Source organism: Rhinolophus ferrumequinum, chromosome 24 (assembly GCF_004115265.2).
Source record: "Rhinolophus ferrumequinum isolate MPI-CBG mRhiFer1 chromosome 24, mRhiFer1_v1.p, whole genome shotgun sequence".
In the NCBI taxonomy this organism is placed as follows: Eukaryota; Metazoa; Chordata; class Mammalia; order Chiroptera; family Rhinolophidae; genus Rhinolophus; species Rhinolophus ferrumequinum.
Window position 1 is genome coordinate 6,732,024 of NC_046307.1, and position 24,700 is coordinate 6,756,723.

General features: G+C 35.0%; 1 protein-coding gene across 1 annotated transcript in view; it reads left to right on the forward strand.

Annotated features, from left to right (window-relative positions):
* The window catches only part of ADAMTS19 (ADAM metallopeptidase with thrombospondin type 1 motif 19), a 226,830-nt gene that overhangs the window by 52,638 nt on the left and 149,492 nt on the right, over window positions 1–24,700 (forward strand). The window contains exons 4-7 of the mRNA XM_033096500.1: window positions 3,666–3,838; window positions 5,399–5,482; window positions 6,169–6,326; window positions 17,366–17,409. Of these exons, the coding sequence (XP_032952391.1) occupies window positions 3,666–3,838; window positions 5,399–5,482; window positions 6,169–6,326; window positions 17,366–17,409 (459 nt within the window). The remainder of the gene's footprint in view (window positions 1–3,665; window positions 3,839–5,398; window positions 5,483–6,168; window positions 6,327–17,365; window positions 17,410–24,700) is intronic.

Consider the following 24,700-nt stretch of genomic DNA (forward strand, 5'->3'; position numbering starts at 1 on the left):
AAGATTACTTCAATATGATTTTCACACACAGTGGCTAACTTTTATGATGGCATCTACCATGAAGTTCAGATTCTTAAGAAACCTAGAATGTTCCAAGTAGCCTATTTAAATATAACATGCAAATATGGGCGCCACACACTGACAGTTTGGGGCCAACAAAGCTGTCACTATATGGGGCAAGAAAGGAAACAAACTTCTCTCTCTTACATGGTCTATTTACCACTCTTGGTACAGTTCAGAAGCCCCTCATTTTATAACTTTTTATCCCCTTGGTTTCATTTTAGTTCTCCTTCAATTTTTCTTACCTCTGTCTTCTTCCGTGGCGTGTCTTCTTCCACATGAACACTCCCTAAATATAGGCATTTCCTAGAACTTCCTCCTTTTTACTTTTTATTGCACATGCTTTCCCAGGGTGATAAAATCCAAATTGATGGGTTCAGCTTCACTTACACATTGATTAGTTCCAAACTCTGTCTCCATTTAAACCTCTCTTCTGACTGTCAAGTGTGTAGTAACTTCTACTCAGATGTCTCTCAGACACCTCTGACTTAATAAATCTAAAGCTGAACCCATCATCTTCCCGCCCAAACCTCCCAATATCTACCCAGTCACTCAAAAATCAGAACTAAACAACTCCCACCCTATGCATTAACCAAAACAAACAACAGCAACAAGAAAGAGTAATTCTAACTACTTCCCTTTTTATTCCCCTAAGTTTGATCAATTTTGCTTATGATGATGTCTACTTTCTAATATTTTGCCAATCATCTTATCCTCTCTTTTCCTAGCACTGCATGGTTTTCACTCACATCGGTCTATCTATCTATCTATCTATCTATCTATCTATCTATCTATCTATCTATCTATCAGTCTGTCATCTAATTTTTCCCATCATCAGTTCATGAGGTGTTTACCCTGCCAAGATGAGTCTTTTCACCTGCTTGTACGAACATCCCCTCCTAAATATTGTAAGTTTATGTAACTGTGTACTAATGTATAACTGTAGGTAGGATTGAGATTACAATTAGAAAAACTAAAAAATTCATTCTTCACTGCCATAGATCTTAGATACTAATAAAACCACTTTCTTATGTTGTCCTTCATCAAGATCGTTGATATTAACTTCTGGTACTGCATATAAATCCCTAAAATTTACTTTTAAGTATAGTGATTCTGTTGCAGAAGGTTATTGTTTTTTCTTACATTATCTTGTTTCGTGATATAAAGCTTAATTTCATAAGTAAGGAGTCTTTGTATTTATTTTCATAACACTTTGGTTAACTTAATTAACTGACACTATTGATATTTGGGTAAAACTTTATTTGTTAAATAGCTTTTTAATCTGTGTTGCTGTGAGAAAAAGTGAGAAACTGTAAATTATGGAGATACCTGAGACCAATGAAGTTTTCAGCAATGGTGGTGAGATCCAGTTCATGTTAGCACTCAGAGCTAACTGAGTTGGCTGTAGAAATCAATAAAAGAAGGGTTCAAGAATTTAAGAGACAAATTAATTCTGGCACATGAAAAGGTGTTAGAGGGCAATACAGGTGGAATAGAGAATAGAATAGAATAGAATAGAATAGAATAGAATAGAATACAATACAATACAATACAATAGAATACAATAGAATAGAATACAATAGAATAGGCAATCCAAAGCCAAAGCACCTGGAACAAGACTCAAGAAAAGGAATTTATCAGAGACCAAGATGATGGACTAGAATGTGAGAATACTTATTTCCAAATTCAAAACAAAGTTAGAGACATCCAAGGAAATATGAATAATGAAATACACATGTTTACTTCCAGGGACTCCACAAAAATTATAGGAAGGAAATACAAGTCCAACAAGTTTGGGAAAGGCGTTGATAGCAGTTTAGTGATATCAACAGAATTTTGATAAATGGCAAGGAGCGGAGCAGGTGATACCTGATTTAACAGTGGATTGTGGAGATGGTGGCATAACTGTAGAAATTTATTAAAACTAATTGAATTGTACACTTAAATGGCTACATGTTATGGCATGTAAATTATACCTCAATACAGCTGTTAAAGTCATAAATTAATTATTGAAGAATCACATGCTTACAGGAAGTTACATAAATGATGTATAATTGCTGGATTTTCCCAAAATGAACATAGCCATGCAAATACCACTCAGATCAGAAATAGAAAATTTCAGTACCACAGATGCCCTCCTCGTGCCCACTCATAGGTACAAGTCTCTTTTGCCCTAAGATTTCCTATCCTGATGTTTAACATCATGTCTTTCTAGTTTTTGATGTTTCTATAAATGGAATCCTACCCGGCCTAGTCTGTTGTAACTGGCTTCTTGTTGTGCCAACCTTCTGTTTGGTTATGAGGTTCATCCATATTTTCACAGATTGCAGTAGTTGATTTAATGTCATTGCTATATAGCATTTCATTGTATGAATAGCCCCAAATGTCTTTATTCTTTATACTAGTGTGGTTATTTGAACTGTGTTCAAATATAGTACTGCTCTGAATAATTTGTGTATGTGATTTGCATGCATTTCTGGTGAGCATATATTTTAGACCCTGGATCACTGGGTACACATACGTTCCACTTTAGTGCGTACTGCCAATCAGGTTTTCAGTGTTTGTCCTAATTTAAACCCGCAACATGTATGTGTATGGTACTTGCAGCTGTCCCCACATTCTTGTCAACACTTGATATAATCATCTCTTTATTTTAGCCATTCTTGAGATTTTAATTAATTTAATTTATTGTGGTTTTAATTTGTATTTCCCTGAAGACCAATGAGACTGAGAACCTTCTCATATGCTTCTCATTAGCTATTTGGATATCTTTCTTGTGAGAAATGGTTGTTCAAGTCTTTTGCCAATTTTTCAATTGGGTTATCTGTCATTGATTTAGAGTAGCTTTTATTTCTTTATTATGGGAAAGCATTGTAAATATCTTCTCCCAGTTGGTGGCATGCTTTTCATTATGATAGTGGCATGTTTTAATAAACAGAAATTTTACATTTTTATGTAGTTAAATTTATAAATATGTTTATTTGTGGTTACTACTTTTATTTGGCCCTGTTTGAGGAATCTTTATTACCCTAAGGTCATAACTTGTATATGATCCTGATGGAAGGCAGAACCAAATCCTTTGTAACCCATGCATAATGTTTTAGTAATTAGGGGCACCTGCCTGAAATTAGGATGTGTGGGGAAGTCATCTCAGGCACGTTTTGCAAGTAGGCCTTTATTTTGTCACTGGTTTCAAAATAAAAATAGTGTTATCTTTTATTTATTGAGTTATTTTATTTATATGAATCTCTATGCTAGAATTTTACTAATGGGACTTATTATAAGCCCTCAACAACTCTAAAAAGTAGGTGTTAGTATTTTTCATTTTACAAATGGGGCAACTAGGGCTGACTTAGTGATGTTAGTTTCCCACATGGCAGAGCTAATGAACGTAGAAGTCCAGTGGGTCTGTTTCCAAAGTCATACTCCAAAGCCAAATGTCGTTTTCAGTTCCAGGTGTGAAGGGAACTTAACTTGGTTTTGCTCGGCATTGTATCATCATTACATGTTGGTGTTCAATACACATTTTTATAACTATTAAACAATTTCTTTTGTTCACCTTGCCAAGATGGAGGCACATTTAAAAATTCATTTCTCTGTTACAGATAAAGGAAGACCTAGATCTAAAAAAATAACAGAAAGTGGAAGAGGGAAACGCTATTCATACAAATTGCCTCAAGAATACAACATAGAGACTGTAGTGGTTGCAGACCCAGCAATGGTTTCCTATCATGGAGCAGATGCAGCCAGGAGATTCATTCTAACCATCTTAAATATGGTAGGCAAACTTTAACGTGCGCTTGGAATTTTTTCAAGAAAACTCTAAGGAAGAAATGTGTGAGTATATGAAGTTCTTTAAAAATTAACTCATTGCTATTCCTTTCTTTTATTGACATCAGTAAAAAAATTCTTTAGGTTTACCAACTTGATCCATCTCAAAAGAGATATCAGAATAATAATTCACATTGTCTAGTTAAAAGAAAAACAACAAACCCTTATCGTTCATTTTGATGTGGCAAAACTTTCTCTATTCTTTCCTCTCTTTTTTGGTGTCCTTCTTTTCATTCTCATTTATAAAGGGTCATTTGTTGACATTAGCAGAAATGTTGTAATATTTGTTTACCTGCACGGCCCCACCCACAGTACTATGGATTATGAGGTGGAAGAAAAATGGAGGTTGGTAATCCATTGAGCTCTTATATAGGTATGTAAGTGTGGATGTCAGTAATAATACTAGTTGATGAGTAAGAGCTAGTAGCTAAAATTTTAACCAGCAGAATTACATGTAGCTAACTTCAGCTGACAATTTCTGGACTGGAGAAATCTAATTTGTACCTACCATCTTATGGATGCTTACTACCCAATGAATCCTTTTACCTAATTGCATACGGTGTTGGGTAAACCGTCTTCAAGGCGGAATCAGAAGGTTGTAGTGAAGAGTGGTTCTTAGAGGACAATAAATATAAATAGAAGCCAAAGGCAAATGTCCATTTATAATTCCAGTTACCATATATAAGGGAGGGTAAGCACCACTGATTCAAGGATAAATATGTTATGTTTTTGTAAAATCGACCCCTTTTTTTAAACTATTTTTTTTGCTATCATTTGGCTTGTGTTTCCAGTGAACAGGTTTTCTCACGCGTTAGTCATTTCTGTGTACATTCAGCGACCTCCTGCACACACTCCACCAGCTTTCTGTATAGGGTAGACTAACAACCGACCGATGTCAGTCTCTTCTAAATAGTGCTATCTCAGAAAGCATGGGTTTTCTGTGCCACTTTTATATTCTATTACAAATTAAATCAATGCTGAATTTTATAGAAACTCAGGATACCACGCAAAACACTCACCTGGCTTTCCATCATTCCTGCACACACTCCGTTTTGAGAAAACCTGTTATAATGATGATCTGAAACCATTAAGCAACAATGGCCCACGAACTTGTCTTCAATGGGCACCATTGGAGGGGGGAGCTTTGAAAATCCCGTTTCTGTTTGGCCGCTAGCCTGGGAGAGAAACAAAGACTCTAAGGAATGAATTGGGAGGTGACATAAAGCAGGCTGGGTTTTCAGGACTGTTTCTCAGAAGGAAAGAGGACACTTGCGTTTTGTGAATTAAGAATTAAGAAAAATTCTAATGCTAGGTCTAAATTTCTTGGTGTCTAAAATGCATTTACTACATTGTTATTGCTTATTAAGCTAATTTTTAAATAAGTGAAAAGATTTAAAATCTATACGATTTCTCAACTGAATTGAGACTTCTCCCATGTCTGGGCTTTAAGGAAAATTAAGATGTTTCTCAGTTTTATTTTAGGATTTTTATTTTTATTTGTTTTTAGGTTTTTAACCTTTTCCAACACAAGAGTCTTGGTGTGCAGGTCAATCTTCGTGTGATAAAGCTTGTTCTGCTCCATGAAACTCCAGTAAGAAAGTCTTGAGTTTTTTGTTCAATTTTGTGGATGAGAAGTTGTGTTCAGGTTCTTTTAACTGAAGGGAATGTTACAGATGTTCTTTTTTATTGACTTAAAATCCAGAAATGTCCACGGAGTCACTTAGCGTATACATAAACTGGTCTTTAGTTTTGGTTAATGCCTCCATTTTATTCCAAAAATGGAATGTTCTGAGTTTCCAAGGATCCTGGCCACAAACCTTAACTTTCTAAAAGTAATTTTAAGAAGTCATATTTAATGACAGTTTTATTTTCTTTTGTAAACATGATGTGCTTCTAAAGCCTTTTCTTATCTGTAATTCATTTGAAGTGAAGATTGTTCTGTGACATCATTCTAGCATGCTGCTTAAATGGCACTTTGTAAAACCTTTTTTCTTAAATTATAGAAATAATGAGTTAAGTCTAAAAGTTCCACATTCTCGATATTCCATTGCACCTCTCTCCTTTTCCTGAGTAACACTAAACAAACTTTGTAATTATCGTACCTTCACAAAGTTTTCAGGTTTTTCGCTCAGGCTAAATTAATCCTGAATCGCTTTCAGGTTCTAATTAATGCCATGGCCAGCATTTGCTTTAGTAATTCAGGAAGTTCGCTCAGGTTTTAGTGTTTTTGTATATCTGAGAATAATTGGCCTTGAAATGAAATCTCTTCTTTTGTAGGCAGATCTATATATCGGGCACCATGGAGAGAAAATGCTAGAAAGCTTTTGTAAGTGGCAACATGAAGAATTTGGCAAAAAGAATGATATACATTTAGAAATGTCCACAAGCTGGGGAGAGGACATGACTTCCGTGGATGCAGCTATACTTATAACAAGGTAAATTTTCCAAAGCCAATTAAATGGCCGTTAATCTTATTAATTAATCCCTTCTTACAGCGCTTTTATTCCAGAAGGCCAGATTTTGTGTTCCAAAAAGCTTTTGGCATAATGATGTTAGTCATTTGCCTCAATTCATAATAACTGATTTTTGAACTGCCATTTATTGGATGGCATATGGACAAAACATTTGATTAGTTACTGTTTAAAAGAATAGTTTACCCTCAATTTTTAATGTGAAGATACAGCCATTGATGATGATAAGTGAAAACTATGGTGAATTTTGGTGGAACTTCGAAATTATGAACCCACAGTGTTGTCTTTTTCAGTCATCACCGTATAAAGTAACCCAATTCAGGACCTGACAAACTTTCTGGTTCCAGCTGAGAAAAATGTTTCAAGTGAATGAAGTTTGAGCTGCATTATGAATGTCTGTCTTATCACAAGCATTTGTAATAAAGTGTTATGTATATATATATATAAGAAAATGAGATAATGAGCAACAATATACTGCATATGAGCACTCTTTTAGTAATTATTGATAAATGTATCTTGTAGAGCTAGTAAAAATGAATGATAATTACTTGTTCACTAGCAACTTAATTTTAGTACCAATGGTGTTGACATTTCACATCCCATAACACACAGTAACATTTAAACATGATTTTCTGTAATGAGTGTATTGAGTACATGATAGCGTCTTGTTGCTGAACTACATAAAAGCTATCCTAATTATAAATAATTCATAAAGGTGAAAAAAATCTCTATGTAAGAACACAGTTGGACTTACACAGTCAGGTGTACCTGGTACTGGACTTTTTGTAATAAACAACCGTAAAACTGGAAAATACTTTTTTGGCTACTAGTTTCAGTCATTGGAGAATGAGCAATGCAAGACTGCAACTCTGAAAGAAGGAAGAATGATTACTGGAGCCCCACAGTCAACCAGTGTTTTTCCTGGGGACAGTGTTTGGTCAGTGTGGGGACAGAGCCCCAAAAAGCAGTTTCCAGGCTCTTGGCCTCACATAGAAAGGTGCTGGCTCAGGTAGTAAATGGCCATCGACTGTGATCAAATGGCCATCAGCTGTGGCTAGTTGGCCGTCAGCTGTAACCAGTGAGCCATTAGCCATGAATATAACTGCCGTGGCTAGGCTAGCAGGAAAAAGGGGGAGCTAGCAAGAAGATGGTGGCTGAGCCTGCAAGCGGCACAGTGAGGGTTGAGAATTGTGTTGCTCCTATTTCCTGTTTCTCCAACCCAGCCGCCAGCGAGAGTATAGAGATATGACTCTCCTACTTATGGCTCCGTGGGTGTTCCTTTTTGGCCTCACCATGTCCTGCGTTCTTATGTGGGGAGTGGGAGCTGAGACCCTGCAGGCCGTCCTGCGTGACACTTGGCGTAGTCGGCAGGATCTCCTGCACGACAGTCAGCAAGCGGAATCTCGGTGGAGTACAGTGGTCCTGCTGAGGGCACCAGAGGTGAGGGCTCGATGCAGGGAATGGTGCCAGAAGCCCATATGCAGGTCATCTGGGAGAACTTTGAAAGGCTAGTCTGAATACACACAGATGTAAACTGCCCAGAATTAACAGATGCTGTTGCTATGGAGTTTAGATGTTAAAAAGATACTAGGAAGTGAGCAGATTCAGGCCACAGGAGTAGAACAACCTTGTGAATACCTGATTATTACTCCTGACTTTTAGCTGAGAAAACAGACAGGCTGTGCCTTCATACTAGGTAGGGATCATGATTCAGGGAAATGCCTGCTCTTGATCTTCCCTAACAAATCCTGAAACCTCGTCCCCATAGTATCTTTAGGGGAGACAGCGTTTGGAGGCTGAGTCCCACCAAATTACAAAGCTGTGGGAATAATCTTGAGCTTCTGATAGATCCTCCTAACCAAAGAATAAACTCAAACTGAGCGATCAGCCAGTAACTGAGCTGCCTCCCCAAACAAGAGTTAGTACTCTTCAGAGGAAGGTAACAGAATCCTGAATCTCCATAATATATTATCCACAATGTCTAAACCATAGTAAAAATTAGCCAAGCAGAGAAACATGGAATTGTGAAGCATCGTCAAGGAAAAGTAGTCAATAGAAACCAACCCTGAGATAGCTTTGACGTTAGATTTACCAGTTAATGTGGTTGTAATTGGAATCCCTGAAGAAGAGAATGAGAATGGATAAGACCAATTATTTGAAGATGTAATGGCAAAAATTTCAACAACTTATAGACCTAGATATATCCTAGAGAAAGTGATCAAAACTAAAGATACAGAAAAGAAATTTTGAATTGGCTGGAGAAAAGAGATACATTACATAAACAGGGGAAGCAATGTTAAGATCAATGACTCACTCACTACCTGTCAGGAAAAAAGTGAGTCCAAAAGACCATTGTCTTTTCCTTAAATGATGTTTTCATTTTCATTAGATGATATCTCTTATGTATGGGGAAAAAAGCCCTATCAACAAAAATTCTTAATGAATTCTTAAGTGTACTTTATTAATCTATGAAAGGGTATTTACATGCACATAATTTATAGCCAATATCACACTTAATAGCTTTATTAAAAAAAATCAGTGTTTTGTAAGATTATAGGCAAAATAAAGGTGTGAGTCCATTAAGTTTTTTGGCAAGTAACTAAGATTTAATTCCTTTATCTCATAATTTTCTCAATTCTCTGCTAAATTTTCACAGATTTATTTAAAATATGTTTAATTCTTTGAAAATTATATTGTTAGGATTGTTAAAATATATTTCAAAAACATGTATTTTTTCTATGGTAGAGGTCCTTAATATTTCAGAGTGACAGGGTAGATTTGGAAAGATCATGTAATTAAATGTACAGGCCATTGTCAGTCACTTCATTTTGGGGGTCCTCTAAGAAATTGACTTATACTAAAATTTACCTGGTGTATGACTTTAAGCACTTTTTTGTTTGAATAAGTTTAGCAAATGTTAAAGTTTACTTAACCAAACATTTTTTAAAGAATTTCTTTGTAAAAATAATAGAGTAGCAAATATTGCTCTTAATGAAGATGATTAGGATTACTAGGGAATGTATAGACCTCATTTTTTTATTTTTAATATGAAGTTATATTTTGTAATAATTTTGCATGACAAGATTCTTCAATCTATTATAGTACTAAATATATTTCTGAAAAAAGTTTATAATGCCATATACAATCCATAGTATTATTTACGATCACATAAGTTATTGCATGTGGTTAATTTGTACTTCTAACCTATATTGACCGCCACTCTGACGTAGAGAAATTAGATTTCCAGCATGCTTTAATCATGAATCGTTTTTATATACTTTTTTCTCGATTGGTAAAATCTGTCTTCCTTCTCCTCATAGGAGTAGGTTATTGTTCTGAGACTAAAGAGGATGGTAATCATAATTAAACTACTAATTCATATTTTTCTTATATTAAAAATGTAATCCATTTATTATAAAAATTTGAGAAAGACAAGAATAAAGATAAAATATTAGCTTGTGATTCTACTACCTAGAAATAATTATAGGTAACTATTTTAAGTATATTTCTACAGTTTTATATGTTATGTATTTGTGTCACTAAATACATATATGTATAATATTGGGGTCATACTCTACATGCAAGTTTTGTCTTGCCCCACCGGTATTTCCACATTAATTCTGTTCCTTAACTCCAATACCATTTTTCTCTTTAAAACTGAAAAAAAGAATCTCCTGCATCCAATATTTTCTCTTCTGTTATAAAGCTTTAAAAGCAATGCTTTTAACTAACTATTCATCATTTGTTCTCTTGTTGCCAGCCTTCAATAGCAGTGTAAAAGGTATTCTCTTTAAAAAGAGTTGTGTGATGTATTTCATATAAAGAAAATATAGGGAATAATAAAATTAACAACTGTCTATTCACCCTTCTATGTAGAAAACAGAATATTATCCATGAAATTGAAGTCCCCATTTTATATACTGTTTTATAATACATATTTTCCCTTAAAAATCTATTTTAAATACGACCTTAGGAAATAGTTCTTTAGGAAACACTGTAGCATAATTCTCTCCCTCCCCACCCCCAAATAATGCATGAACATGTTCTCATGGTACAAGTTGCCCAAAGGTAACCAGTGTTGAGTTGGTATGTATTGTAGAGGACATCATGTCATGTGATACACTGTTTGCTCTATTTGTTTTCTGTTTTTTCCACTTTACACTATGTCTTGCAAGTCTTTTCATGTCATTCATTGTGGAAAGCAGGATAATGTGCCCCAAAGATGTTCACACCTGAATCCCTAGAACCTGGGAATATGTTCCCTTACATGGTAAAAGGGACTTTGCAGATATGATTAAGGATGTTGAGATGGGGAGATTATCCCAGATTATCTGGATGGGACCAGTGTAATCAAAGGAATCCTAAAAGATGGAAAAGGGAGTGGAAGGTCAGAGTCACAGACAGTGGATGATGCTAATGCTGCTGGTTTGGAAGATGGAGGAAGGGGGCCACAAGCCAAAGAATGCAGGCAGTCTGGAAGCTGGAGGGGGCAAGGAAACAGATTCCACCTTTGAGCCTTTTGGGAGAATGCAGCCCTGATGGCTCTGATTTTAGCCCAGCAAGAACTATAGCATTTGGCTTCGGATCTCTAGAACTGTAAGATAATACATTTCTCTTGCTTTAAGTCACTAAGTTTTGTGGTAATTTGTTACAGCAGCAATAGGAAACTGATACACTTATTGGTCTATATCATTTGGAGGGAGGAGCAGACATATTATTTTATTGCATATAAGTATCCTTATTCATATAACTACTTGATATTTGTTTAACTGTTTGATTTTTCACATTTAGAGAAAAACATCAACATTTTTATCTATATATGGTTATAAACATGCTAGTATTTATTTAGGGTCATTAAGTAGTACTTGCTCTTATGTTTAGAAATGTCTTCTTCCTTATTGTCAAATGCTCATAAAATGCAATTAAACTGCATGTTTAGTTGTAAGCTAGGGTAATATATTAAAAGAATGAACTGAAAGTGATACTATCTGGGATTTGTGAGACTACTCTAGATAATATTCTCCAGCAAAACACACAATAACCAGTATTTTGTAGTCTCAAACTGCTGGATTAGGTCAATTGATAAAATAATTATTCATCCTCAGAGTTTCAAAACTTGAACTACTACCACAGAACTAAATATGTACTTTGTATGCTCAAATTATACTTTTCAAAGATAAGATAAACTAAGGCATTGTTATTTCGAATGTATCTTTTAGTTATGGGATGGAAAACCAAAGCTTCACTGTCTGAACAGCACTTCTGCTCAAAACCAATGGAAAAGCCTTTCTTTGAGGGTAAAATTTACTACAGTTTTGCTAAACCACTTCATGTTTATTGGAAAAAAAAATCTTTGTACATCTCCTCAATCCTTTAGCAGAAATGTTGACTTCAATTTTTTTCAGCCTCATACGTAGGACTTAACAGATTGCTTCTGTATTTTTCGAAAGCAATGGAAATAAAAATCTGTGGTTGAAAATAGAAAAAAAAATCTGTCAAAGGCTATACACATATAAATTTGATAGATTCTGACAAATAATTCTCCCTTTACTCACCTGTGGAGCTAAGGTTTGTGGGGACGGTCGCTGTTTCTCCATATCATTGTTTTCATTGCAGTGAAAATCAGCCCACTAAAGGAAATGTTTTACTGGTAAGTGGCTTAGCACTGTTTGATCAGGAAAGTCTAAATGAGTGGTTTGAGTAATTAAAGAAGAATGAGGTTTTTGTGTTAGTGTAAATATAAATAAAGGTGATCAGATCTTCAGCTTTGCAAGGAAGTTGTGAAAAATAAAATAAAGATTTTAATCTCCATGGATTTCATGTTCTTATCCATATTTGACAAGCTAAACTCATAGTCAGCCTAGTTTCTAATGAACGTTCATCTTACAACATACAACATTGAATGTTGTGTGTTAAGTGAGCACATTAGAAGGAGGAAATTTTAGCTTGGCTAATTTTGGTTTCAACTAAAATGAATAACGTTTGTATAAATCCAAACCTATCTGCAGTAATATATTTGTGAAATTGTTCGGTGTGATACAATGAAGCAAATAGTTTCAAGCTGACCTAGTGCTTGTGGGCTCATAGTAACAAAAAACACAACACATATTATCCCAACCATCAACTCTATGATTTCGCAGTGTAATTTTCCCGTTTCTCTTTGAAATTGTGGAGAACAAACACTCTTTGAAATTGTGAAAACACTCTTTAATTTAGAATTTCATTTCATTAGTGATAGTTTCGCTTTTCCTATTTACTGAAATGCTTTTGGTTTATGTACAGTACTTCTGAAAATTAGTTTCAAAGTAATGCCTTTGGCAAGTAAGATAGAAAATTTAATAAAATATAGAAATGTCAGGAATATATTAATTTAATACAAATCATAGAATAATATTTGAATGAGTCATTTATAGGTATATCCCAGGGCACTATAAAACTCTACAATGAGACTTATTCTCAGATGCATCTTCATTCTTGGAAATTAAAGGCTACATTTCATTTTTTTCAATATAAATCAGAACTTAAGCAGAATTTATTGGCTTTCCCCATTGCCAAAGTCTAACAGTATCATTTCCATAAACTCACATAATGAAACTCTGTGAAGTAGACTTCAGGCACACTGAGCCAACATGAGCCAAAAATGAGAGAATTTGAATCCACACGATCACAGGTCGAGGCAAACAAACCCTCCAGCCCCCTAATAAATCTCTGAATATTATGAAATTAAGAATATATTATTTTGGTCCTCTGGAAAGAAGTTGAAGATTTAGAATTATAGTCTGATCTGAGGTTTTGAAATGCTGCTGACAATTTATTCTTCAGTTGCACCGAGAGGTTCTTCCAATGCTTTTGGATAAAAGACCTCGTGTTTTTTGAAATAATGTGCTTTATTCATTTGTTTGCTAAGTGAACAGAAATTGGCCGTGTGAGGGACTCTAAGTGCCCTTGACAATAAGCAGTGCATTTGTCATAGTTTTACCATGTTGTTTAGTTACAGATGAAGTCCCTTGTTTCACATTATGTAAATCAAATAGTCATGTTGCAGCCTTATGCTCTATGATATGATGTATTTTACGTTTAGAAAAGGCACATAAAATCCCTTTCCCCTTACATCTGAATATACTTTACACTCAGTGATTCTTGGCCCTAAGGTGAAGATTTGATTTTATGTGGTTCTTTAATTTTTTGCATTACCATATTATTCAATATCATCTGTTTTGGGTGTTTCTTTCTCCATTGCTGGCAAAGGCGATTGCAAAATAGAACTACCCATTATTTAATACAATTCCCCAGGCTTCTTCCTGGGGTCCTTATCACTTTACAGAGGTGATGGTGTTCATCCTCTTCTTCGCCTTCAGAGGAGAAGCCTATTTTATTTACCTTTGTATTCTTCCCCTTAGGCAGTGCTTGGTGTATAAGAGGCACTTAATGAATCCTAAGGTAGGTTGTATGTGACACAACAGTAGAGGGAGCCCTTTACGTCGTTGTATATGTAAATGTAACCCTAGAATTAAGCAGTATACAACCTGTACAACTAGGCACGGTGTTCCGTCATGTATTTGATTTCTGTTACCTTGTGAGGCAGAGAAAGGCTAAATGTGTCTGGCCATTTACTTGTTAAAAAAATGTCCGCAAACCTTTTCCATTCTTCTTTACCTCTAATTACGTGTATAGTCAGATTATGATTATGTTACATATTCATAGCGGGGTATATTTTCCTGTCTCATTGGTGCTTTGAGACACAGAGATCAACTTTGCCCAAGCTGAGCACCAGAAGTGTTGTCTTTTGTATTTTTTTTTTTTTTTTTAATAGCTGAAGAAGATTCTGTGTAGTACCGAGAATCAAAGGAAGAATTGAAGAACCAGGCATCAAGAAAAACAATGAAGGGATAGGGGGTCGAAAAGCAAAAAAGAAAGACAGTGAAGAAGGAAATTCTAGAAATCTTAATCACTGGGTTTGGATGATCCAGGGACATTTACATTCTCTTCCTATATCATCCAATTAAGATCCTCTGAAAAGTGGAGCTGAGTGGATGGTGGGTGAGGGGAGACAGATTCTGGGATTAGAAGCTGGTGGCCAGAACATATGATGTATTTGAAGGTGGTTTCCCAGTGGGAAGATACGAGGGGTTGGTGATAGTTAGGATTGGCCTTAGTGGCTGTTAAGGAATCCCTCAGCCTTTTAAAAACCCTGATTACAACCGTGGGCGCAAGTATTCCAATTAAGAGCAGTCTTGTTTTGCCCATATTTATAAGGGTTTCAGTTTTGTATCTTGAATATTGAAGGGGAAGTCGCCCCCTCGTTTAACTTAGGAGTTTAGGGTAGAGGAGCTTGAGTGGTTTACCTTTTACAGGATACAATTTCAGTGTGTCTTCCTTCACTTATCTAGACTTTTATTTCTAATTTTGACATGAACTTTCGGAAAGATGATTTTTTTTACAGCAAAAGACATAAATATTAAGACCCCCCCCCAAATGCTGATGGACAATCTGATTATGTAGTTCATTAAAGTTTCTAAAACATTTCCTTTTTAAAAGAAACTGAAGGAAGGAATTGGATTTCAAGAATTTGATGTGCTCGAATTTTTCAGGAGAAGACTGAAGACAATGTTTAACTTGAGCCATTTCAAATGAATGTGGTCAGTGGACTAATGTTTGTGTTCTGATCTGCAGAACCCGTGGCTGTGTTATCTTTTGTGGCAAAGGGACTTTGCAGTTGTGATTTTGTTAAGGTTTCGAGAGGGGACGGCCTAATGTAATCCCAGGGTAGAGGGAAAGAGGGAAGCAAGGCAGTCAGAAAAGGAGTTGGGACGATGGAAGCAGAGGTCAAAGCTATGCAGTTGCTGACTTTGATGGAAAGGTACCATGAGTCAAGAAATCCAGGCAGCCTTGAGAAACAGGAAAAGTCAAGGAAATGGATTCCCACCTAGAGCTTCTGGTAGGAACACAATACTGATGACGCCTTCATTTTATCCCAGGAAACTCCATTTCAGACTTCTGACTTTGAGACTGTAAGATAATGAATTCGTATTAAGGCACTAACAGTGTGGAATTTCTTACAGCAACCATAGGAAACTTAATACAGTGTGCTTTAAAATGTAAAAGTAACCATAAATTGAACATGGTCTCTTGTTACTTTTCAAAACAGTACCAGAAAAAAGAGAAAGGAAAATAAAACTAGGTGGGAAGAAAGAAAAATAAAGAAGAAAAAAATAGATAATTAACTTGGTAAATAGAATCACAGATAATAGAAAAATCCAAATACGTGTATATCCATAATAAAATATTAAATTCACTTATAGATATTATATAATGAGGTTTTACTGTCTAACCATATGATATGTGTAAGAAACTTACAAAAATGAAAGTTGAAAGTAAAACAAAGGAAAAAAGATGCCAAGCAAATATTAATGTATTACTAATAATATTTGTTAATGTCAGACACAATTGATTAACAAAGAAAACATTAAAAGGGATAAGTGGGGTGTTTACACAATAATAAAAAAACACTTCAAAATAAATTATAAAAATTTAGGGATAACTAATCTTCAACATAAACAAAGCAAAAATTGGCAGAATTATAAGGAATCATCAACATATTATAACCATATAGAATTTTAACAACTCTTCCTCAGTAACAGATGTAAAAACAAGTTACAAAATTCTCATTCTATTGAGCAATTGTATGTCAGAGCTTGTTATAGTTGGTCTAATGGATGTGTGTAGAGCTGCTCCAAACAATTAGAGAATATACATTTAAACATGCATGGAACATTTACTGGACTATGCATCGATATTAAATCACAAACGCTGCTGAGGAGCCAAGCAAAACATAATTGAAAATTAACCATTGTAATTATCAGTGTCGGTGTCATTGGTGAACTTGACAGGAGTGTAGCACTTAATTTTTAAAGTTAGTTTTCATTTAGAAATGATATTCAGATGGCTATAACAGAGAGAATTAAAAAAAAATTTTTTTTCTTTTTTATTTCTCCCTCACACACACAAAAAGACTGATTGTGGCATTGTATGTAACAGTAAATTTCTGTAAAACCTAAATGCTCATTGATAGGAAATTGCTTAAATTATGGTATAGGAATAGCAGCAGCAGCAGCAGCAACAAACAATGAAAACATCAGCTAACTTTTGAGAGCTTACTATATGCCTGGCTTTGTTTTAAATGTCTTGTATGTGCTAACACATTCAACCACATACAAAACCTATATTTTAAATGTTTTATATGTGTTAAATCATGTACCCTGTACAATACATCACTGTGCTAGACAGGTGTCATTATTCTATTTTGTAGGTGAGATGACTGAGGTACAAGAAGGTTAAGTTGCCTAAGATTACCTTGCTAGGAAAATGTAGATAAAAAGTTTTGCCTTCATACAGTTTGCCTCTAAAGTTCGTAATTTGTCAGGGAATGCTTTCCCCAAGATATAGTAGTCAAATGGGAAATTATAGAATATTATTCATGATTAGATCTCACCTAGGTAAAAATACTAATTTCTGCATGCCCTAATGAAAGTGATTATTGTCAGTCTTTTAAAATTTTTGCCAGTCTTCTGATAGAAAATGTTGTTTTAGGTTGTATTTCTTACATTTAAATCTTCAATCTGGAACTTATTTGTGTCATGTGAAGTAGAGGTCTTACAATATTTTTCAAACAGAAAAACATGTCCCAACACCACATTACTATTTTTTTGGTAATAAAAAAATGAAATCCTATAAAATTCAAAACAAGATGGAATTTTATTTTTGAAATACTGTCTATGAAATAGGACAACATGCAGGATTATGTCAGGGGAAAATGTATCAAAATTTTAAATATTCTCACATTTTCTTAGAACTAAAAATTAGTCTGATTTTCAGTTTTATTAAATTCTTGGAGATAAAGGTTGTGGTTCAGTTATTCATATAACTATTAAAAATGAGTCACAAAATCTTTATTGTTTGTGGAAAAGTTTATTTGTACTTTAATTTTCTATTTTCCTTTCTAGGAAAGATTTCTGTGTACACAAAGATGAACCATGTGATACTGTTGGTAAGTGTATATAAAATTTTTACGCTTCTGAGGAGTTCTGGGGATCTTGCACACATCATCTGTTTAGATATAGGAAATTATGTAGAGTGCTGCTTTTAATGGAATGTTTCTAGAATATCAGAGATATATATTTTCAACCTATATGTTTAATTATTTGCCAATACTTCAGTTATTAATGAAATGACTTAAAGACATGTATACACTATATATTGGAGAAAATTGTAAACAATGCTTTAAGACTATCATGAGTTCCTTTTTGTTATTCTCCCAGAGATATATACATGAGTTTAATAAAATTCTATTATTGTTGGTAAACCAAGGAAAAATGTATTAATGACAGTATGATTGACCTACTTTAGGCTAACAGATTTGTTTTTAAGTTATATATGCCAGAAGTTCTTTGCAGTGAAAGAAAGCCCATCTAATTTGCATAACTAATGATGATTTTTCTGTACATAAAGTAGCAACTTTTCTATATTTTGTCCTGGCTATCTAAAATCCCTAAGGCATAACCATATAGCCAACAGAATCCACGAAACCAGAGTTCTTAATTACAAAAGAATAACCAATATATGCTAATAAAAATGCACCTATATAAATTTACCTATCCAAATATACTGGGGGTACCAAAAAAATGTACACATTTTAAGAGATGTTATCTATGTATTACTTTTTGAAGTTGAATTGAATTACATTAGCAATGTGTAGTATGACGTTCACTCAAAAGATGACGTTAATCAAATGAATGTTAGCATCATTCATTGTATTACAATTTTAATAGTTTTTTCCTTTCTTAAAATGTGCATACATTTTTTTGGCACCCTCTGCATGTATATATAGCTATATAGTTTATATAGGTTATATACAGTTATATATATAGTTTTAAATCATATAATTGTATATTATAAGGTACTATTGGTAAGGCATATCTAAGAGTCATAATCTGGTGTTTGACATATGTGAGGTTCATTTGTTCTTTGTAAGATGAACAATAAAAAGGGGTAAAAACAGAATAAAAGGTTATAGGTTTTTTTTAAAAAAAATTCTAACAGGTTCTATTAACTTAAGTTCTCATCAGCCTCCTCAGACGATTAAAATCTGAGGTACATAGGTGGAAAATAGAATAAAGCTGATGATGTTTGGTTGAGAAGAGATTTTAAACATAAAAAGAGTTGGACCCCTAAGGAAAAACTGACTGGGTTTAGGGATGATCTTCGTAATGTTAATGCACTTTCCTGCTGCCTGCAGTTTTCTTCTCCTCTTCTTGCCTCAATCTCCAGAAATTAAATCTTGCTGTAGTTTTAATCTAACCAGGGAAGCTTGTGATTACCAATAAAGCTTGTCTCGAAATAATGACCTTTTCCTCCACTTAAACATCTCTGTTGCCCCCAAAGCCTCTTTAAATAGACAGATCAATTCGCCTCATTGGAGCATCTCAGAGAAATCCACCAGTAGGCAGTGTCTTCCTTAATTATGCCTCTTTCTAACATGGACTCACCACTAAGGAAGCAAGTACTATCCTGAGGCGAATCAGTGTCTTTTTGATGATGACTATTTCACATCTTGCTAAATCTGCTTGTTGAAAATAGCATTATATTTGTGATATATATTATCTGTGAAACTTATTTTCTGGTTTAAAGCACATTTGAATAATGAAGGATCTTGGTGTGTTTGGATGATCAGAGTATGTCCGGTTTGGCAGGGACGTCGTGTAGTCAGTCCCCAGCTCTATTAGTCCTGCCCATTACGAGCTTGTTAGAGTGCAGGATGTGGGAAGTGCAAAGCCCTGCCTGAGATCTCTCTGGATTTCTGAGTGCCTAGATTGTCAGGGTCACTGTTGGTTTCACTAAACCCTAGTTTTCCCCTCTGTATCTTATGGCAGTTCTTTTTCTCAGCCCAAATATGAGACAAGCATCTTTCTCCTATTTAGTCTTGAGCAGAATAAAAATCTGAAATATTTCTTCAGGAGGGAGAAAATGAAAACCTATAATAACCAAATCAGAAGAGTAGTCTGTTCATTCCAATCCCCACCCCCACAAAAAATCTTGTTATGCTAACCATTCTTATGCCTAGAGATGTATACACTGGTAGGATTTATAAAGACATCTGTGAGAAAAAGGCATGGTAGTTGCTACCCCACTTTCTGTGCTTCCACATGGTGTAGCCGCAATGCCATGTAGGAAAGGACACTCCTCTAGCAATGGGACTTGATTAGTCTAGGCCTGTTCAGGGGATCATTTCTAGACCTCAGGTCTCAGCCAGTCAGCAAATGGCACTGCATGTTTGGGACATGTGACCTGTCACCTGTTTGCCTCATTAAGCTGAAGAAAGGAACATATTTCATGGTGGAAGCTTGTTCGTATATGTCCCCACTGGATGTAAACAAGGAAGGATGCAACTCTGATTGCTATAATCACAAAGGAAACCAACCTTCAGATGAATCTGAACTCAAACACAGCAGGATGGAGAGATGAAAGGTGCCTTTCTCTTTATGACTTTGTCGAATCACTGGTCCTCCAACCTTGGGCCCAGTCTAACATCTGGGCTTCTGAATGAATGAGCCAATAAATATCCTTATTACTTAAGCCAATTTAAGGTGTTTATTTCTGTAACTTGCAGCCTAAGGCATAGATCTTCCCTGCCACTTATATATGCATTTATAAGAAAAAAAGAGTATGGGGCAATGTTAATAGTTTTCACTATTATTCAGAGGATGCTGGTATCCTGCTCTGTGACTCGTTCCAAAATTAAATAAGCATGTATAGCTTAATGGTCTTCTTAACAACTCTCAATCTCTAGTATAACAAACCAAAAGAGATTAAGGGCTTATATCAATAAAATGTTTATGGACACACATTTTTTAATCTCCTCATGTAATACTATGGGTTGTATGCTTTTCTTCACAAGTCAGTGTGTACCTTCTTTCCTCTTTTATCTATTACTGATGTGAAGTCAGCCCATTTCATTTTGGATACTATAATGAAAATACTGAAAGAGGAAGGAAAAAGGAAAGAAGTGAATTTAGCATTTATTAGTTTGGATAATATGGGCCTGAATGGTAAGTTTAACATGATAATTTTCCATACTCTCCTGGGTATAGTGAGAGAAGAAGGACAGCAGTTAAAAACTTTGAATATAAATTATTAACTTGAATTATAAATGGAGAGGAATGCCTGTGTTTTATTTATTTTTATACTTCTTTTTTGAGAAGAGAATTTTTCATTGGATAAATTTGACAAATAACATTGTGTAAATTTAAGGTGCACAGTGTGGTACTTTGATACATTTATACATCCTTATTACTACAATATTATTCTCTATATTCAATATACTGTACATTAGATCTCCATGGCTTATTTAGTGATCATTATAAGTTTTTACCCTAAAATCATCAATCTTATCCCCTTGCACCCCCATCCTCTAGTAACTACCATTTTATTCTTGCTCTCCTTTTTTTAACGTGTTTGATTTTTTTTTTTTGGATTCTACATATAAGTGATATCATGTAGTACTTGTCTTTCTCTGTCTGACTTGTATTACTTAGCATAATGTGCTCAAGGTCTATCTATGTTGTTGCAAATGGCAGGATATCCTTCTTTCTCATGGCTAAATAATGTTCCATTGTGTATATATATTACATCTTGAAAATTACTTTTTATTTTTCAATTATAGTTGGCATACAATATTATATTAGTTTCAGATGTACAACATAGTGATTAGACATTTATATACCTTACAAAGTGATTAGTCTAGTACCCATCTGGCACCAGATATAGTTATTACAATATTACTGTCTATATTCCCTATAGGAATGCCTATATTTTAAAAGCAATGGTAAGATTTATGCGTTGTAATTTGAGTCACACTTTCATGGACATTATCTCATTTAATTCCTTAAAATTCTGAACTCTCCAATTTTATTATCATTACTTTTATAGATCAAGAAAACTCTGAAATAGAACAGAACATGGATTGTCAAGTCAGACATCTAGATTTAAATCGGAGCTCTGCTGTTACCTACGTGAATATGGGCACATTATTTAACACCTTGGAAGTTTAGATTCCTCACATTTAAAAATAGAGGCTATAGTATCAAGTTCAAAGAATGTTGTGAAACTCTGACACTTGCAAGGCAGCTAGTTTTTAATTGACACTCAGTATGCACTAGTTTTTATCACATCCTGTTATTTCCTGCAGAGAGGTTACAAATTTGCCTACCATCACTGTTAGTAAATGGTGGTGCTGGCCTCTGCCTCAGGTCTTCTGACTGCAATTAATGAGACTCAGCTTTCCTTTATAACACGATGCATTTGTATAATATAGGACAATATAATTAGAATACTGAAGGTGAGAAAAATATCTTTGAATGAAGTTGCAGAATAAAATTATATAAATTAAAATGCAAACAAATGGCAAATATAAACTTGGAGATTCTTTTATTTGCCACCTTTTTAACTTTGAAACAATAAGGTATTTTGCTCATTTCCTGATGTAAAAGATAAGTGAATTTTATTTATTTATTTATTTATTTATTTATTTATTTATTTATTATTAGTTTCAGGTGTACAAAGCAACATAATAGTTAGACATTTACACCCCTCATAAAGTGATAACCCCCCGCCCCCAAGCTACTACCCCTCTGACATCTTATATAACTGTTACAATACCATTGACTATCTTCCTTATGCTATATTCCACCTCCCGTGACCATATATATATTTATATATGTGTGTGTGTGTGTGTGTGTGTATATATATATGTGTGTATATATATATCAATCACTCACTGGTCAGGCATCTACAGTCTAAGAAGTGATCCCCTTGATAAGTCCAGTGCCCATCTGGCACCTTACGCAATCTTTACAACATTATTGATTATATTCCTCATACTGTATTTCATATCCCCATGACTATATTGTGTCTACCAGTTTGCTCTTTCTAATCCCTTCACCTTCTCCCCCACCCCTTTCTCCATCCCATCTAGCAACCAAAAGTTTTTTTTTCTATATCTCTGAGTCTATTTCTGTTTTGTTTGCTCATTTATTCTGTTCTTTAGATTCCACATATACGTGAGATCATATGGTATTTGACTTTCTCAGTCTGACTTATTTCACTTAGAATAATATTCTCAAGGTCCATCCATGTTGTTGGAAATGGTAAGATTTCATTCTTTTTTATAACCGAGTAATACTCCATTGTATAAATGTACCACAGTTTCTTTATCCAATCGTCTATCTATGGGCAGTTTGGTTGTTTCCATATCTTGGCTATTATGAATAGTGCTGCAATAAACGTAGGGGTGCATATAGTTTTTTGAATCAGTGTTTTGGATTTCTTTGGATAGATACCCAGGAGTGGAATTGCTGGGTCATGAGGTAGTTCCAGTTTTAATTTTTTGAGGTACTTCCATATTATTTTCCACGGTGGCTGCATCCATCTGCAATCCCACCAGCAGTTCACGAGGGTTCCCTTTTCTCCACATCATTGCTAATACTTGTTGTTTGTTGATTTATTGATGATTGCCATTCTGACTTTCATCACTTTTATTCAACATAGTACTGGACCTTCTAGCCACAGCAGTCAGGCAAGAAAAAGAAATAAAAGGCATCCACATTGGAAAAGAGGAAGTAAAATTGTCATTATATGCCGATGAAAGATAAGTGCATTTTAAAAGAGCTGGGCCACAGCAATGTTATGGGATATTATAAATAAATGTTTCAATTGATAAGTTATATGAAGTGTGATCAAACAGTACGGTGAACGTTTAAATTAAAATAATTTATTATAGTAAAGGACACATTGTCATTAATCCCCCTCAAAACACTCCCCCTCACTTTGAACATACTTATCCCATCGTTCTTGCCGCTTTTTGAAGCAGTTCTAGAAGCCCTCTTTTGTGAGTGTCTTTAGTTGCACTGTTGTGGCTGCCTTGATGTCCTGAATCATTTTGATTTTGGGGAAGAGCGAGAAGTTGCATGGTGCCAGATCCAGTAAATAGGGTGGACGATGACACACCGTAATGTTTTATTTGACAGAAATTGCCATATACCAGAAGCGATGTGTGACACGGAGCATTGTCATGATGGAGGATGACTTATAGCATACTTTAAAACACACCTTCTCTCAACCATAGCTCACACCTGACTGACTGCACTGATTAAGCTAAAACTTGTAACACTGTTACTAAGGCTGGATGCGCTGCGTCCCATATTGAAGATCCCTGCCTTTCCTTTGGATGGCACTCGACAGCAGCATTCATCGTATTCTGTGAACACAACAGAAAGGCTCCGTGTCACACATTGCTTCTGGTACGGCAACTTCTGTCAAATAAAAACATCATGGTGTGTGCTCATCCACCTTATTCACCAGATCTGGCACCATGCGACATCTGGCTTTTCCCCAAAGTCAAAACAACCATGAAAGGTAAATGTTTTGAATTGATTCAGGACATTTAGGCAGCCACAACAGTGCAACTAAAGACACTCACTAAAGAGGACTTACAAAACTGCTTCAGAAAGTGGCAAGAATGATAGGATAAGTGTTTTCAAAGCGAGGGGGAATATTTTGAGGGGCAATGTGTCTTTTACTATGTAATGACGAGCGGAGAAAAGACAGGAGGACATGCTAGAGAGGGGCTAATTGATTTATTTGGCAATATCTAATCAATTTATTTAGTGAAATGTAATAGCAAAAGTCAAAGGCACTTAAAAGAATGTGCTAATGACAGAAAGTAAAGGTGGCTAAGACTAAACTATATACATTGATAACAATGTCATGTCAAAGAAGTATACATGCTTATAAGTTTAAGAGGTCTTAACATATGTTTACTATTGATTAAAAAGTCACTTGGCTAAATACACAAGTAAAATCAATAAGGAGTATCCAAAAGCGGTAATAAACTCTATAGGATAGCAACTATTACAGTAGGTGCTGAAAATTCACCAAACCATAGGAATAACACTCGAACAGTCAGGAATCAAAACCTTGCCAGGTCTTCAGCTGAGAGAAACTCAGGCATCTCCCACTGCTGCTTGCTAGTTCCCCAGAATGTTGCTGCTATTGCTGTTCCTGTTGTTGTTGTTGTTGTAAGTTAGGAAGTCTTCTGATACTGCAAGCTGCAAGCTGCATACAAGATACTAGAATGATGACAACTTGCCAACAAAAGAAGTCTTTACTGTCCATTGAGGCAAGGTCCAATCTCTTACTCTGAAACAATTCTGAAAAGCAGTCCTGAAACAGCAAATCTTCTGAATAGCAGTCTCTTGAAACAGCAATCAATTAATCCATATACC